This window comes from Grammomys surdaster, unplaced genomic scaffold (assembly GCF_004785775.1).
Source record: "Grammomys surdaster isolate TR1022 unplaced genomic scaffold, NIH_TR_1.0 375, whole genome shotgun sequence".
NCBI classification, from domain to species: Eukaryota; Metazoa; Chordata; class Mammalia; order Rodentia; family Muridae; genus Grammomys; species Grammomys surdaster.
In genome coordinates this window covers 1,895,061-1,909,759 of record NW_021604794.1, presented here as the reverse complement: position 1 = coordinate 1,909,759, position 14,699 = coordinate 1,895,061, and the positions used below count along the sequence as shown (strand labels likewise).

Sequence of the window (14,699 nt, the reverse complement as noted above, 5' to 3'; positions counted from 1 at the left end):
ATAGCTCCATGAATAAAGCATTTGCCATTTAAATGTGAGGACCTGAGTTTAGATCCCCAGAACCTACATAAATTAAAAAAAAAAACAGAGTACACATCTGTAACATGAGTGTTCTTATGGGAAGATGCAAGGCAGAAACAAAATAATCTCTTGAAGCTCATAGACCAGCTTGCCTGTCATTTGAATGGATGAACAAAAGACCCTGTCTCAAACAAGATAGAAGATGAGGACAAACACCTTATGTCCTCTGGCATCCACATGTACATAGCATGCACACATGCACACATGCACACACGCACACACACGCACACACGCACAACATACACTCAAGGCCAGGGGAGACAGACAGACAGACAGACAGACAGACAGACAGACAGGTGGGCAGGCGGGCAGGCAGGCGGGATGGCAGACAAAGAGATTGTTTTTTAAAAATATTTTGCTCTCAGTTGTAGTCTATACCTATAATAATTTTGGCTGAAAATAATCACTTGCTAATGCCTAGAAAAACATTAGTTTTATAAATTCTGTGCTTTAGTGTTTTCTCCTTGATGTCCACTGCCAACAACAAATAATACTTAACATGGATGAAAATATAACACAATACCTCAAAATCTGTACAATTATTGTTACATGTCAACCAAGATAAACCCAAAATAAAGATTAATTTGATACTGCTTAAAAATTTTAAAGTTATACCTACAAATAGGATTTATCACCTTCTACTTCATGGAGAAAGTTAATTTTACTACTTTAAACATTAACTGTGCAGTTGCCAGCTAAGCAAGTTTTGGTTTATAATCATATCTGATGATGTATTAAAAGACCATAATTCTACCGAATACAAAATTCACTCATAGAAACTTAATTTGACACAAAACATTTCTCTCTGTGAATGTTGGTTGTTTTGAAGGAAAAAAATAATTAATTTAAAGATGAAGGTGCATTGTGCAGGAAGTTGCTCCAGTTGCTTTCACAATTACCTGTGAAATTAGAATTCTTGAAGTAGACCCAAGATTGCATCCACTGGAAAACTCCAGACTCTGGTCACAGGGAAGTGTGCTGAGAAGGTTCTAGTCACTGGCTGAGTGTGCACCTGCTTGACAGGCAACATGCAGCCCAACTCAGCCATCAGTGCAGCTCATAGAGGCCGTCTGACAGGCGTGAATGTAAATGACATGAGCTGTCGGCTAACAGAGAAATGTGTGTGATTTTTTCCCCACTTGTAAGTTATTGTTTAGATATATTGCCAACGACTCACAAAACATGATTTGTTTACATCCAGAAGACTATGGAAGTATTGGGTACCTCTCACTTTGTTCTTTCTTTTCCTGGTTGTTTTGACTATTCAGGATTCCTAGTGATTCTTTTCAACTTTAGAGTAGACTTTTTCCCAAGTTTTTAAGAAAGAAAACAAAACGTCATTGAGTTTTTGAGAGATGTTGAACCGAATGTGTAGGCAGATCTGAGTAGTACTGACATCTTAGCAACATTACCTCTTTAAAACTGATTGCTTACCCTAAAGGTAAAAGACAACTGCATGCCTTTTAAAAATGTATTCAATATTTCTCAAAGCACGTTGCTATAATACAGAAAACATCCCTGTCCTTTCTCTTCTCCTTTCCTGCAACTCCTTTCTTTAAAAATGTCTACAATTACTAAATTGACCTTTAATGAATTTTATTCCATATATGAAATAAATTTTGCTAGGCACATAATGCCAGTATTTTGATATTGGAAATGAAAAATAAGGTATGTTTCAAATTAAGCTGTCAAATACAACAAAATCCATTATCTAAAATTATTGTTATTAATAGAAACTTTGATGGCAGACTCGGTGCTCACTGGTCATGTTGAATTTTCTGTATATGCTATAAATCCATTTTTAACCTTTTTTATTTATTCTCCTCTCATACATTATATCCCAACTGCAGTTTCCCCTCACTCCTTTCCTCCCAGTCCCCTGTACACACCCCTGTTAGCCAGAGGGTATAGTAATTATGTTTGGTTTCTTATAGGTGTTTGCCCAGCTACTGTGAGCATGGGAGTGGATGTACCCAGTCATGGGATACCTTCTCCTGTGACTGTGAAGGCACAGGCTACACTGGAGCAACTTGCCATTCCTGTAAGCTTCACAACTCAATCCTTATGATGTGACTTCCTTGTCTTTTTGTTATCTATTTTGATAATTTTATTACATTGTCCATTAGTTATGTTTATCTGCGTATCTCCAAGCATGCAGACACATCAGAATAAGTATTGCAGCACCCAACTACTGTCTGGTTTATTTTAAGCCACTTTATTTATTGTTTATTTATGTATTTGCTTACTTGATGCTACAGATTAAACCCAGGCTTTGTACATGATTGACAAATGCTGTGCCACGGAGCCACAGCCTCAACACTTAACATCATCTAACACTAGGACAGCGGGAGAACACAAATAAATACATAACACTAAGTTCAGCTTAAATGAACCTTGTCAGCAATAGAAAAGTAATCTAGTAGGATAATGTATAAAACAGGGTGTAGACTAAGGAGGTGATTTAGGTGGGAAAGTACTTGCTTTGCAAGCACGAATACATGAGATTCCCCAGTCCCAGCCCACGGCAGTCTGCCTGAAATGTCAGTACAGATGTTTCAGGACACAGAGGCAAGAGGATCGTTGGAGCTGCTGGTCAACCAATCTAAACAAATTGGAATCTCCAAGTTGAGTGAGAAACTTCATCTCAAAAAACTAAAGTAGAAGCTGTGTATGGTTGCATGTGTCTTTAATCCCAGCACTCAGGAGGCAGAGACAGGTGGATCTCCTAGTTTAATGCCAGCCTGGTCTACAAAGCAAGTTTAAGGGCAGCCAGGACAGCACAAAGAAACCCTATCTCAAAATACAAAATTAAATTAAAGTGGAGAGCTGTTAAAAAGAAAACTGAAGTCAACCTCTAGCCTCCACAGGCATGTGCACATACAATACACATGCATGTGAACACACATACACTCACATATATACATATAGGCAAATAAATCCACACACAAAAATAAAGGTTTAAAAACTGTATAGTACAGGGTAAAAACAAAATAAAATAAAGAACACATGTTATAACAGCTTGTTCCTTTACTTGGGATTTAATTCCTATAATCCTTTCAGTCAGAGAAAGGTGGAAAAATAATCATTTGCCAAGCTTTCTCAAGCTTGAATGTAATACAATTATGAATTTTTTAAAAAAATGACCCTTGAAGAGGCAATTAAAGTCTCTCAAATTGTGATTTTTCTTTGGTGGAGATGATAATGAATCACAAAGTGTGTACTTATTGAGCTTTTAAGTATGTCTGTCCTTTTCTAGTGCATTCCATAAATCAACTGATTAAACTCTAGAGCAAATCAGGAATAAATGACCATTATTGGTTTCGTTGTAATGACTAGGAAAGAAAGAGATTAAGAAGCTCGACATCCAGTTATTTGGTGACACAGTGATGATTTGAATTAAGGAAGCTGTTTCCAGAACCTTCACTGTAGGACACTTGAAAGGTGGTCTTTAAGCAATAGTACCAGGAACAACTGGGAGCTAGTAACAAATATAAACTCTCAGGACTCACCCAAATCTACTGAACTGGAATCTCAGGATAGGTATATGTGGTAATGTGTTATGTCAGAAACATAGGTGGACATGTTTGTGTCTTTCCACCATATTAGAAATTAATGTCTAACAGTGAATACACAAGCTACATTGGTTTCTTTAACTGCAGTTTACCAAGAAGTCTGATTTTTCTTGATAACTGATTGTAGGCAAGCATAAGTTCCAGCCTTAATTTACACATCAAACAGTAAATATATCTATATATGTGTTATAGGTTACAGAATGGTTACAAAGGGGTTAAAAGGTCATAGCAAAATTCAAGAAATTCAAAGATACCTTACTTGAGGCAGGGGCAGAGATCTGGCAGAGATGCAAAGAGTATCAGTGCAAGCAGTTAGACAAGATGTTAAGGAACAATGAGCATAATAGAGAGCTGTTGAAAGTCTTACAAAACCAAGCCCAAGATCTAGTCTAGCTTCAGATGCAAGGTACAGCTTTTCTGGACAATGGAGGTGCGGTGCAGGTCCAGGTCTAGATGGACAAACAAATGAGTCAATGGATGGACAGATAATGACTCAAGTAGGTTCCACCAGTAGATGGTACCAAGCTAAGCTGAAACCCTGTCATCTCTATATTTACTCATCCCTTGATCACTCCCAAGTAGTGCCACTCCCTAATGAGTAAGTATTTAAACAGAGGAGCCTATAGGGGCCATTCTTGTTCAAACTACTGAAGTCCTCAGTTTCACCTCACATCAAGTGCCCACCAAAATCTTTTCACAACTCCATCAGATTTATTTACCTGATCTTTTTCAAGAACTGTAGTGAGAAGTCAGAGTATAAATTGTTATATCTCCACTTACGGATGCAAGTGAAGTTAGTGGAGACCCTTGGATTCCCAATAGCAAAGTTCTGTATGAGCCTGGCAAGGGAGAAGACAATCTACTCCAACCCTCCTACAGATTGACCCATCAAACACACATTAAGGTTAGAAAGATTCTATTTCTACACTTTATTTTTTATAGGGATTTCTCTAAAACCAAAGTGTGAGTAACTCTACAAAATAACAGAACTGCCATAGAGATTAGACCTTCTACTTCTATAGAACTTCTATTCTCTAAGCATAGTCTTATACATCAAGTCTTGATATCTTCCTTAACTCCTTTGTATCTTCTTCCATACTCAGCAACTTCCTTTACAAGGTTTAATTCATGAACTAGTTTTACTAATAATGCATGCCTATACACTGCATTCAAATGTAAATCCCCAAATACCAAAAGGTTGAAAGGGGAAATATTTCAATTTTTAAAGATGATTTATTTATTCTTATTCTATGTGCATTGATGTTTTGCCTGCATGTATGTATGTCTGTCAAGATGCTAGATCCCCTGGAACTGGAGTTACAGTTGTGAGCTGACATGTGGGTGCTGGGAATGGAACCGTGGTCCTCTGGTAGAGCAGCCAGTACTCTTATCCACTGATCTATCTCTAGCACTCAAACATTTAAATTTTAACATGATATGATCACGTTCTTGATAATTGTGGATTTTAGCACTTGAGGTTTTCAAATAGATGTACCATGTGAATGAATCAGGGTTTCAGCAAACCCTTAGTCATGAGACTTATTGATAAGTGATCATTTTTTGTATAGTCATGTAACTGATCCATGTATTCTTTGTCGTTTAAAAAGTCAAGGGAATCAGAGAAACAAAAGTTTCAATTATTCTCTTTGCTATATGTTCTCTAGCTAAGCCTACTACAAAAATCTAACCATGAGTATAAATCCTGTCGGACATGTATAAATACTTGCACAATTAAAAACATATGTATGAAAAAATGACAGAACAGTAATCCATCTGACTTATAACATTTATTGAAAGAACACTGATGATTTCAACAGTTTACTCTGGGGCCATTTTAGGATGACATTGATAATGAGATTCACATTGTTTACTTTAAAGTTGTTCAGACTTAAGATTTATTCTTCCACACCATGAACAAAAAGCATCTTTATTGGCTGAGGGGATGGCTCATTTAGTTTAGTGTTTGCCATGTAAGCATGAAGACTTGACTTCAATTTCCAGGACTAACATAAAAGCAGAGCATCGTAGCCAGTGTTTGTAATTTCAGCACTGAAAGGCAGAAGTAGGTGATCCCTGCAGTTCACTGGACAGCCAGAACAGCCTATTTGGTTATCTCCAAACAAACAAGAAACTCTGTCTCAAGAAAAGTAGACTGTGAGTGGTACCTAAGAAAGTACATCTGATGAGATCCTTGACCTCATGAAGCCTGGACGCCCCAGGGGGTGGGAATTTTGAGGGTGGGGAAGTGGGAGTGGGGGGGTAGGTAGGGGTTATATCCACAGAGAAGAAGGAGGAGGGGTAAGGGGATAGGGGGTTCCCGGGTGGGTGGGAGATGGGGTAAGGGGACAACATATGAAATGTAAATAAAATATCTAATTAAAAAAATTCAAAAAAAAAAGAATGGATAGAAAAAAAAAAAAAGAAAGTACATCTGAGGTTGTTCTTATGATAATGCTATAAATCCACACTATTCCCTTTAAAATTTGTTTCTGACACATTTCCATGCATATATACACAGACATCCACACACAATTTTTTGGAAAAAAGTTTTCTAAATATTCCATTTTATGAAATGAGAGAAAAATAACACCCATATCTTACCTTCAAATTTTCTTAAAAACAAAGATTAAAGTCAGTCAAGATAAAAGAAAATTACATTTATATGGGGCTAATTTGGGTTGCAATCCAAGAAAGCAATCTTGAAAATATGTTCCAAGGGCAATTGTATCATTGCTCCTTAGTGGGAATTAGGATTGGTATTATTTGTAAAAAGGAGTCTGGTTACAGTCACAGAGGTCTCTAGGTAGGGTAGTTTGAGGGAAAGGTTTGTTGTTCAAAAGGTCAATAAAGGTTAATGATGTTCCAAGGCCAGTATGTGAGGGAACACGGGAGTGGGCTTGCCGGTAGCCCAGTTCAAACATAGATAAATATGAGGCAGATTAATGATGATCTCTTGAACTCATTTTAGTCTTTGAACCAATATTACACAATTTTTGTTGTTTTCCTTGATGTTCCTTGAGGATTTGAAAATATTTTGAGTTAACATCTATGAAAACACATGTAGAAAATTCAATATTCTTATAATAATGATATAAATGCACCCCATTCCCTTTTACAATGTTTTTTTTTTTTTTGGCACAGTTCATTTGTTTAGTTCATTTGGGTTTTGTCTCCAAAGCCAAAATGAGCTTGTTGGCACAGCAAAAGCCTGACCTTTGAGGCTCTAATGAAAGAAACTGACACAGTTGAGGTTCATCAAGTTCCTTCTTCAAGAGGCCATTTGCATTCTTATGCATTCAATATGTCTTTTCTGTACATCAAAATGTTGCTTTGATGATCTTTTTTAGAATTTAAGCTAAAAGTTAGGGATCCCTTATCTTGGTAACATATTTATATGCACAAATGAAAATGTTCAATTATACAGAATAAATGAACATATAAAAATATATTCATCAAAATATTTTCTCTCCTGTTTTGAGTTTGAATTACCATGATTTGTCATTTTCAAAATGCTTAATGAAGTTTCTTTTCAACATAATTATTTTTTTAATGAAGACGAGTTGCTCTCTTATAAATTGTATTCATGTCTTTAAATGTTCATTTAAAGCAAAGGGTATAATTACTTTATTATTTTAAAGATATTTTTACCATGTATTTGTTGGATAATACCATATTACATAGGTAGGTTATAACTAATATTTGTTGAATGTTAAGTTATTACAGCTGGAATAAAATTTCCTTCTTTAATTTTGGCACTTAGTTCTGATGTATGTTTGTCATGTGTTTGAATAGAATTATGAATGAACAGCATGTAGGATTGGAAGCTACAATTTCCCCAAGACTACCTCCTAACTCTTTCATACTGTGCTTCAAAATTTTCATCCTTAACTTAAAAGTGAGAGAAAACATGTACACAGAGAGAGGATAATCTCCATGTTACAAAATTATTTTCTCTTAAAGGTTATCACATTCCCAGTGTAACCTCTGACTTGTGTGTGTGCTCTTATGTGTCAATGGGTACCCAGCCCACAAAGACCAGAGGAGGATATTGCGTGTCTATTTCTCTCCAATATATTTCCTTGAGACAGGATCTCTCACTGAATCTAGAGTTAGTCTGGTAGACAACAAGCCCCCATTGAGCCTCCTATTTGCACCTTATGCAACACTGGGGTTACAGGAATGCTCAGCCACACCTGGATTCTTAACTAGGTGCTGAGAATTTGAACTCTGGTGTTCATGCAGCAAATACTCTTGTCTTCTAAGCCATCTTAATTTTTAATAACTGACATACTATTTTCTTTTTACAAAAAAATAGAAACATACACCAAATTTACGTAGCACCTAATACTATTGAACACAAATTTATTATAATTTGATAACTTCCTTCTACCTTATTGATAAAAATAATTTTAATTTTACAGATTTGATATTTCTTTTATCAAATCAAATATAATACCACATGTATTAATAGAACTATGCTGAATCATATAGTTTATGTATCTATAATTTAGAAATGGAAGCCTCTGGACGATAATTGAAAATATTGAGGAATTCACTGTGTTTCTGGTAAATGGTATTCCCCTACAGCCATCTATGAACAGTCTTGTGAAGCCCACAGGCACAGAGGGAGACCTTCTGGACTTTACTACATTGATGTAGATGGAAGTGGACCACTGGTGCCATTTCTTGTGTACTGCAACATGACAGGTATGTTAATAGTCTTTAGCTTTGTATAAGAGCTATACCTAGAATCAGAATGAGAGTAGATTCAAAAATCTACTTAGTTGACAATATTATAAAAATAGTTTGACTATTATAAAATAGTTGACTATTATAAAAATAGTTTGTTAGTTGTATAATGTTAAGAAGTAGAAATGCTGCATAAATATGTATTAATATTTTGTAAATAAAATTATATGTAACAAAATCAAAAGCCATGCCAGGTCATCCTTATTGCTCCTACATTTCTCACAATCACATATGTTCATATCTATAGCAATAAATATGAAGCCTTGATCCTAAGATTTTTTACAGTTTAAAACAAAAATACTAATTGCCTAAAGTACTAGGAAACAGCATGTATATGGTAGAATTTATGTGTAACTTAGAAAATTTAGCGATCTACAGGGCATGCAACTTTTTCATCATCAAGGAGATTTAATTTTTTGATATTATAAACCACCCATGGTTTAGATATTTTTACAAATAAGCCCAGCTTTAATATGGAAGATTACATGATAATTGATTATTTTTATAGAAATGTGCTTTCACCCATCATTTCCAACTCTCTAGAAGAAGAAATCTAGAATAAATAGTTCTCATTTGTTTTGAAATGTTCTAAAGTTTCATAAATTGGCCAGTACCAGATGGGTCATCAACAATCAAGGGAAAAAAAACAGACAAATGAAAATACAAGGAAACTTAAAACATTCTAGTAAAGAGTGTCAAAGAATATTAAAGCAAAGGAACATTAAATGATTCAGAACCACCTATGCAGCAATGTCCTGGAGATGATGAAACCTGAAGGTCCTGCTCAATCTCCATGTGGGTCCCCCAACAACAACTGGAGCAGAGGCTAAAGCTGTTGCCTGTTTGTGGGATATGTTCTAGCTGGGCTACCTTGTCTGGCCTCAGTGGGGAAGGTGGTGCCTATTCCTGCAGAGACTTGATGCACCAGAGTGTGAGGATACCAGGAGGGGGGCACTCTCTCAGAGGAGAAGAGGAAGGGGTGTAGTGGAGGGACTCTGTGAGGGGGGGACTGGCAGGGGGCAGCATTTGGGATGTAAATAAATATTCTAATTAGTTAAGAAAAGAAGTAATTTCAGTTTTAAAAAATTATAAAATTTAAATAAGTATATTTAGAACATATATGTGTTTGTGTGGATACAGGTACATACATGTATACAGGTACACATGCACGTATGTCCATCTATTTTTAGTGACCACAAGACAATATTGGCTTTTGTTCCTCAGTCTTCTTCCGGTTTTATTTTGTTAGGAATAAAACTCTTAAATTTGTCTCGTGTACCTTTGACAATTGAGCTCTTAAAATTTCTGAAATGTGGGCATAGAGAGATGACTCCGTTAATAAGAGAACCTAAATTCAGATTCTAGCACTATTCGCTGCTGGTAGCTCCAGCTGTGGGAGGAGGGAAAACACACACACACACACACACACACAAACACACACAGACACAGACACACACACACACACAAACACATACTGTCTTACTTAGGGTTTGCATTGCTCTGAAGAGACATCATGACCAAGGCAACTCTATTAAGGACATTTAATTGGATCTGGCTTACAGGTTCAGAGGTTCAGTCCATTATCATCAAGGTGGAAGCAAGGAAGCATCTAGGCAGGCATGATGCAGGAGGAGCTGAGCGTTCTACATCTTCATCTGAAGGCCACTAGGCAAGACTGGCTTTCAGGCAGCTAGAATGAAGGTCTTAAAGCCCACACTGACAGTGACACACTTCTCCAACAAGGCCACAGCTATTCCAAAAAAGACACACCTTCAAATAGTGCCACTCCCTGGGCCAAGTACATTCAAACCACTTTCTGCCTCTCCGCCTCCGCCTCCGCCTCCGCCTCCGCCTCCGCCTCCGCCTCCGCCTCCGCCTCCGCCTCCGCCCCCGCCCCCGCCCCCTCCCTCCCTCCCTCCCTCTCTCCCTCTCTCTCTCTCTCTCTCTCTCTCTCTCTCTCTCTCTCTCTCTCTCCATATGTATCATATGTATCATTCTTAAATGTATCCAATGAGAGCAACAAACACACAAAAAAAATACCATTAAAATAATAAAAAAATATTCACACATGGTTTGGCCTTGTTCTAGTGTTGTAAACAATTTAAAACACCAGAAAGCCATTCTTTCATTATATGCCTTTAGAAATGGTGACATGAAAGTTCAATCATCAGTTCTCCTGGTATTTTTTCCTAAAGGTTGAGTTCTGCCTATACATTGCTATTCAAATCCAACACAAAAAGTTACCAGAAACCCACATGAATGCAAATGCTATTTTAAAAGTTAGTATTGACATCACTTTGGCCTGTGCTTCGTGAGCATCCCTGCAGCCTACTGATGTCTCTTTTCTGTCTGGTTCCCCCTCAGCAGACACAACATGGACTGTTGTTCATCATGGAGGGCCTGATGGGGTGACGGTCAGAGGTGGCCCAGAAGGACACATTCGTTCTGCAACCTTCTCCTATGCTGCCAGTGCAGCACAGCTGCATGCTGTGGTAGAGGTTGCAGACCACTGTGAGCAGCAGGTGGACCTACAATGCAGGACCTCGGGGCCATTGGATACAGGAGGTAAGGACCCAGCGTGATGCAGAAAGGGCACATAGAGCAAAGGCATAGCTCTGCAGGCTATAGAGTGCAGTAAACTTCCAGAAGAAAAAGGCCAAGGTCATTTACTGGAAGTTTACTCAAAGCCTTTCCTAATTCCATCAGGCTCTGATTGGACCACAAAGCAGTAGAGAACACTCATGATATCTTAATTAATGTTTAGTGTGTATGGATACAACTAGTGGCAAACATTTTTTAATATAAGGAAAGTTTGTATTGACAATAGCATTAGCTTTCTGCCAACTGGATCTGTTGATTATGACCATGAAGTGTTCAAGTCTCCAGATATTAGAATATGTTTCTCTGCATGTCCTTGCAGTTCTGTCAGCTTTTGACTCTTATGCTTTGATTCTCTTTTGTTGAAAGAATTCACATTAAAATTATTATGTATCATAGAAAAATTGGCCACTTTTTCATTGTATCTCACCCCTCTTTATTCCTGATGATTTATTTCCTTTCTCCAAACTTGTCTTTGAGATTGATATAGATACTCTAGCTGTGTGTATGTGGGCATAGTGTTCATTAACATGTGTACATATACAGGTTGAGATCAGAAGTTAACACTTGTGTGTGTTTTTTTAATTATTCTCCACTAATTTTTTGAGACAAAGTCTCACACTGAACCTAGAGTTCACCAATTGGCTAGGCTGGCAGGCCAGTGAATCCATCTGTCTCCATATCCTTCATTGATGGGGTTACAGACCATACCCAGCCTTTACGTGTGTTCTAGAGATCTGAACTTCGGTCCTGATACTTGTGTGGCAAGTACTTTACTCATTGAATCATCTCTATGGCGTCCAGCTTTATTTTAGTTGTGCCAGGATAGTATAGATCTCTTTACTTCTAAAACTGTTTTCATTAAAAGGAATTTTGGTCCAGAGCATATAGTTTCATCTTTTTTGTATTTGTTTTGTGAGTTTTTGTTGTTGTTTGTTTGTTTTTGTCTACTCTGACACTCTCTGTTTTTTAATTGGCATATTAGTGCTTAAAGTGTTTGTTTGGTGCTTTGATTAATATTTGGGTATTATAGCATCTATTTGTTGTTCTATCACTCTACTTTAATCTCCATGCCAAAGTGGTATACTATAAGGCTGGATAGCATAAGGAAGAAAGGTTTTATATAACTCATAGTTCTTGAAGCTCAAGGGGATGCCACCAGCATTCACTCAAATCTGATGAGGTCTCTCTTGCTATATAACACCAAGACAGACCAAACATGATATGATGGGAGTGTCTGTGGGTAAGGGCAAAGAACGAGAGATCATGTGACCAAACAAGATGCCAGAGCAAAAGATTCAGGGGTCAGTCTTTTTCTTAGAACAACTTGCCAAATGAGACTTAACATGAGGTCCTACGATCTTAATCAGTTCCAAATGCAGCACCCCAAGGCCTTCCCACTAAACCCCATTTCTTCAAGGCCACACTGGTTTTCACTGCCACATTGGGTGCTGAGGATCCAGCATCCCTAACAGGAATCTTTGGGAGACAAACCATAATCAAACCTCAGCAGTTGTTCCTGGTTTGCTTTTGTTTGTTTCCTTTTGAGAAAGGACCTCAGGTAGCCAAAATGCCTGATACAGCTGAGAATATCTCCCAGGTGTTAGAATCCCAAGCATGTACCATTGTACCTGACTCTGTTAATTTTCTTTTCCTCTCTGTTTGATTGTGAGCATAAATATTAATGGCTGAGCCATTTCTCCAGCTACAACTTCTGCTTTGAGATCCTTCCTCTCTTTATCTTGTTTTAACTGAGTATCTGATTCCATTGTTTTAATTTTGAATTGATTGCCTTTGGACATGAATTTCATTTTATAACTAATTTATTTCTACTTTCAAATAGCCCTAATCTACCTCATTGGTAATGCTGATACTCTGTTGTATCTCATGACTTTGGAATCACTTTTTAATTATTTTATTTATTTACATTCCAGCCATTTTCCTGCCCCCAGTCTTCTCTCCCACAGTTCCTCATCCAATTCTCCCTTCCCCTTGCCTCCAAGAGCGTGCTCCCCCCACCACTGGGCATCCTCCTTCCATGAGGCCTCAAGTCTTTTTAGGATTAGACACATCTCCTCCTACTGAGGCCAGACCAGGCAGTCCTCTGCTATATATGTGCCAGGGGCCACAGAACAGCCCATGTATGCTGCCTGGTTGGTGACTCAGACTCTGGAAGCTCCCAGAGGTCCGGGTTAATTGAGATTGCTGGTCTTCCTATGGGGTTACCCACCCCTTCAGCTTCTTCAATCCTTCCCCTAATTCCTCCAAAGGGGTCCCCAACTTCAGTCCAATGATTGGTTATAAGTATCTACATCTGTCTCAGTCTGCTGCTGGTAGGGACTCTCCAAGGACAGCCGTACTAGACTCCTGTCTATAAGCACATCATAGCATCAGTAATAGTGTCAGGCCTTGAGCCCCCCACATGAGATGGATCCCAAGTTGGGCTAGTCACTGGGCCACCTTTCCTTTGGTCTCTTCTCCATTTTTGTCCCTATAATTCTTTTAGACAGGAAAAATTCTGGATCAGAAATTTTGACTGTGGGTTGGTAACCCTGTCCCTCCACTTGAGGCCCTGTCTATCTACTGGAGGTGGACTCTTCGAGTTCCTTCTCCCCAGTGTTGGGCATTTTTGCTAAGGTCATCTCAATTGAGTCCTGAGAATCTTTCACCTGCGAAGTCTCTAGGACTTTCTAGAGGGTCCCCCTACCTCCCATCCCCAGAGGTTGTATATTTCCATTCATTCTCCTGGCCCTCTCAACTTCTCTCCTGTTCCCCACACCCATGCCTAATCCTGTCTCCCCTTTCCCCTCCCCCTTCCTTCTCCCACCCAGGTCGCTCCCTCACTCTTTCTCCTGTGATTATTTTTTCCCCCTTCTAAATAGGATTGAAGCATCCTCACTTGGGCTGTCCTGCTTGTTAAACTTCTTACGGTCTGTAGGTTGTATCCTAGGAATTCCGGAGGGGGTGTTTTTGTTTGTTTGTTTGTTTGTTTGTTTGGCTAATATCCATTTATCAGTGAGTACATACCATGGGTCTTTTGGGTCTGGGCTACTTCACTGAAAATGATATTTTCTAGTTCTATCCATTTGCCTGCAAAACTCATTATGTCCTCGTTCTTAGTATCTAAATAGTATTCCATTGTGTAAATGAACCACATTTTTTGTATTCATTCTTTTGTTGAGGAACATCTAGGCTGTTTCCAGCTTCTGGCTATGACAAATAAGCTCTGCTTTGCTCTGCACCCCATTTTTTAATTGTGTTATTTGTTTTTTTTTTTTTTCGGAGGTTAACTTATTGAGTTCTTTATGTATTTTGGATATTAGCCCTCTATCAGATGTGGAGTTGGTGAAGATTTTTTTTTATTTTCCCCAATCTGTAGATTGTTGATTTGTCCTAGTGACAGTGTCTTTTGCCTTACAGAAGCTTTTCAGTTTCATGAGGTCCCATTTATCTACTGTTGATCTTAGAGCCTGAGTCGTTGGTGTTCTGTTCAAGAAATTTCTCTCTGTACCAATGAGTTCAATGCTCTTTCCCACTTTCTCTTTTATTAGATTCAGTGTATTTGGTTTTAGGTTTAGGTCCTTGATTCACCTGGACTTGTGCAAAGTGATAAATATAGATCTATTTTTACTCTTCTACATGCAGACCACCAGTTAGACCAGCACCAGTTATTGAAAATGCTCTTTTTTCACTTTTTTT

General features: G+C 38.1%; 1 protein-coding gene across 2 annotated transcripts in view; it reads left to right on the top strand.

The window, feature by feature from the left end:
* LOC114632647 (contactin-associated protein-like 3) overlaps positions 1–14,699 on the top strand; it is a 161,352-nt gene that overhangs the window by 100,414 nt on the left and 46,239 nt on the right. For both annotated transcript variants that reach the window (XM_028781239.1, XM_028781240.1), the window contains 3 exons: positions 2,016–2,122; positions 8,241–8,360; positions 10,767–10,967. In XM_028781239.1, the coding sequence (XP_028637072.1) occupies positions 2,016–2,122; positions 8,241–8,360; positions 10,767–10,967 (428 nt within the window). The remainder of the gene's footprint in view (positions 1–2,015; positions 2,123–8,240; positions 8,361–10,766; positions 10,968–14,699) is intronic.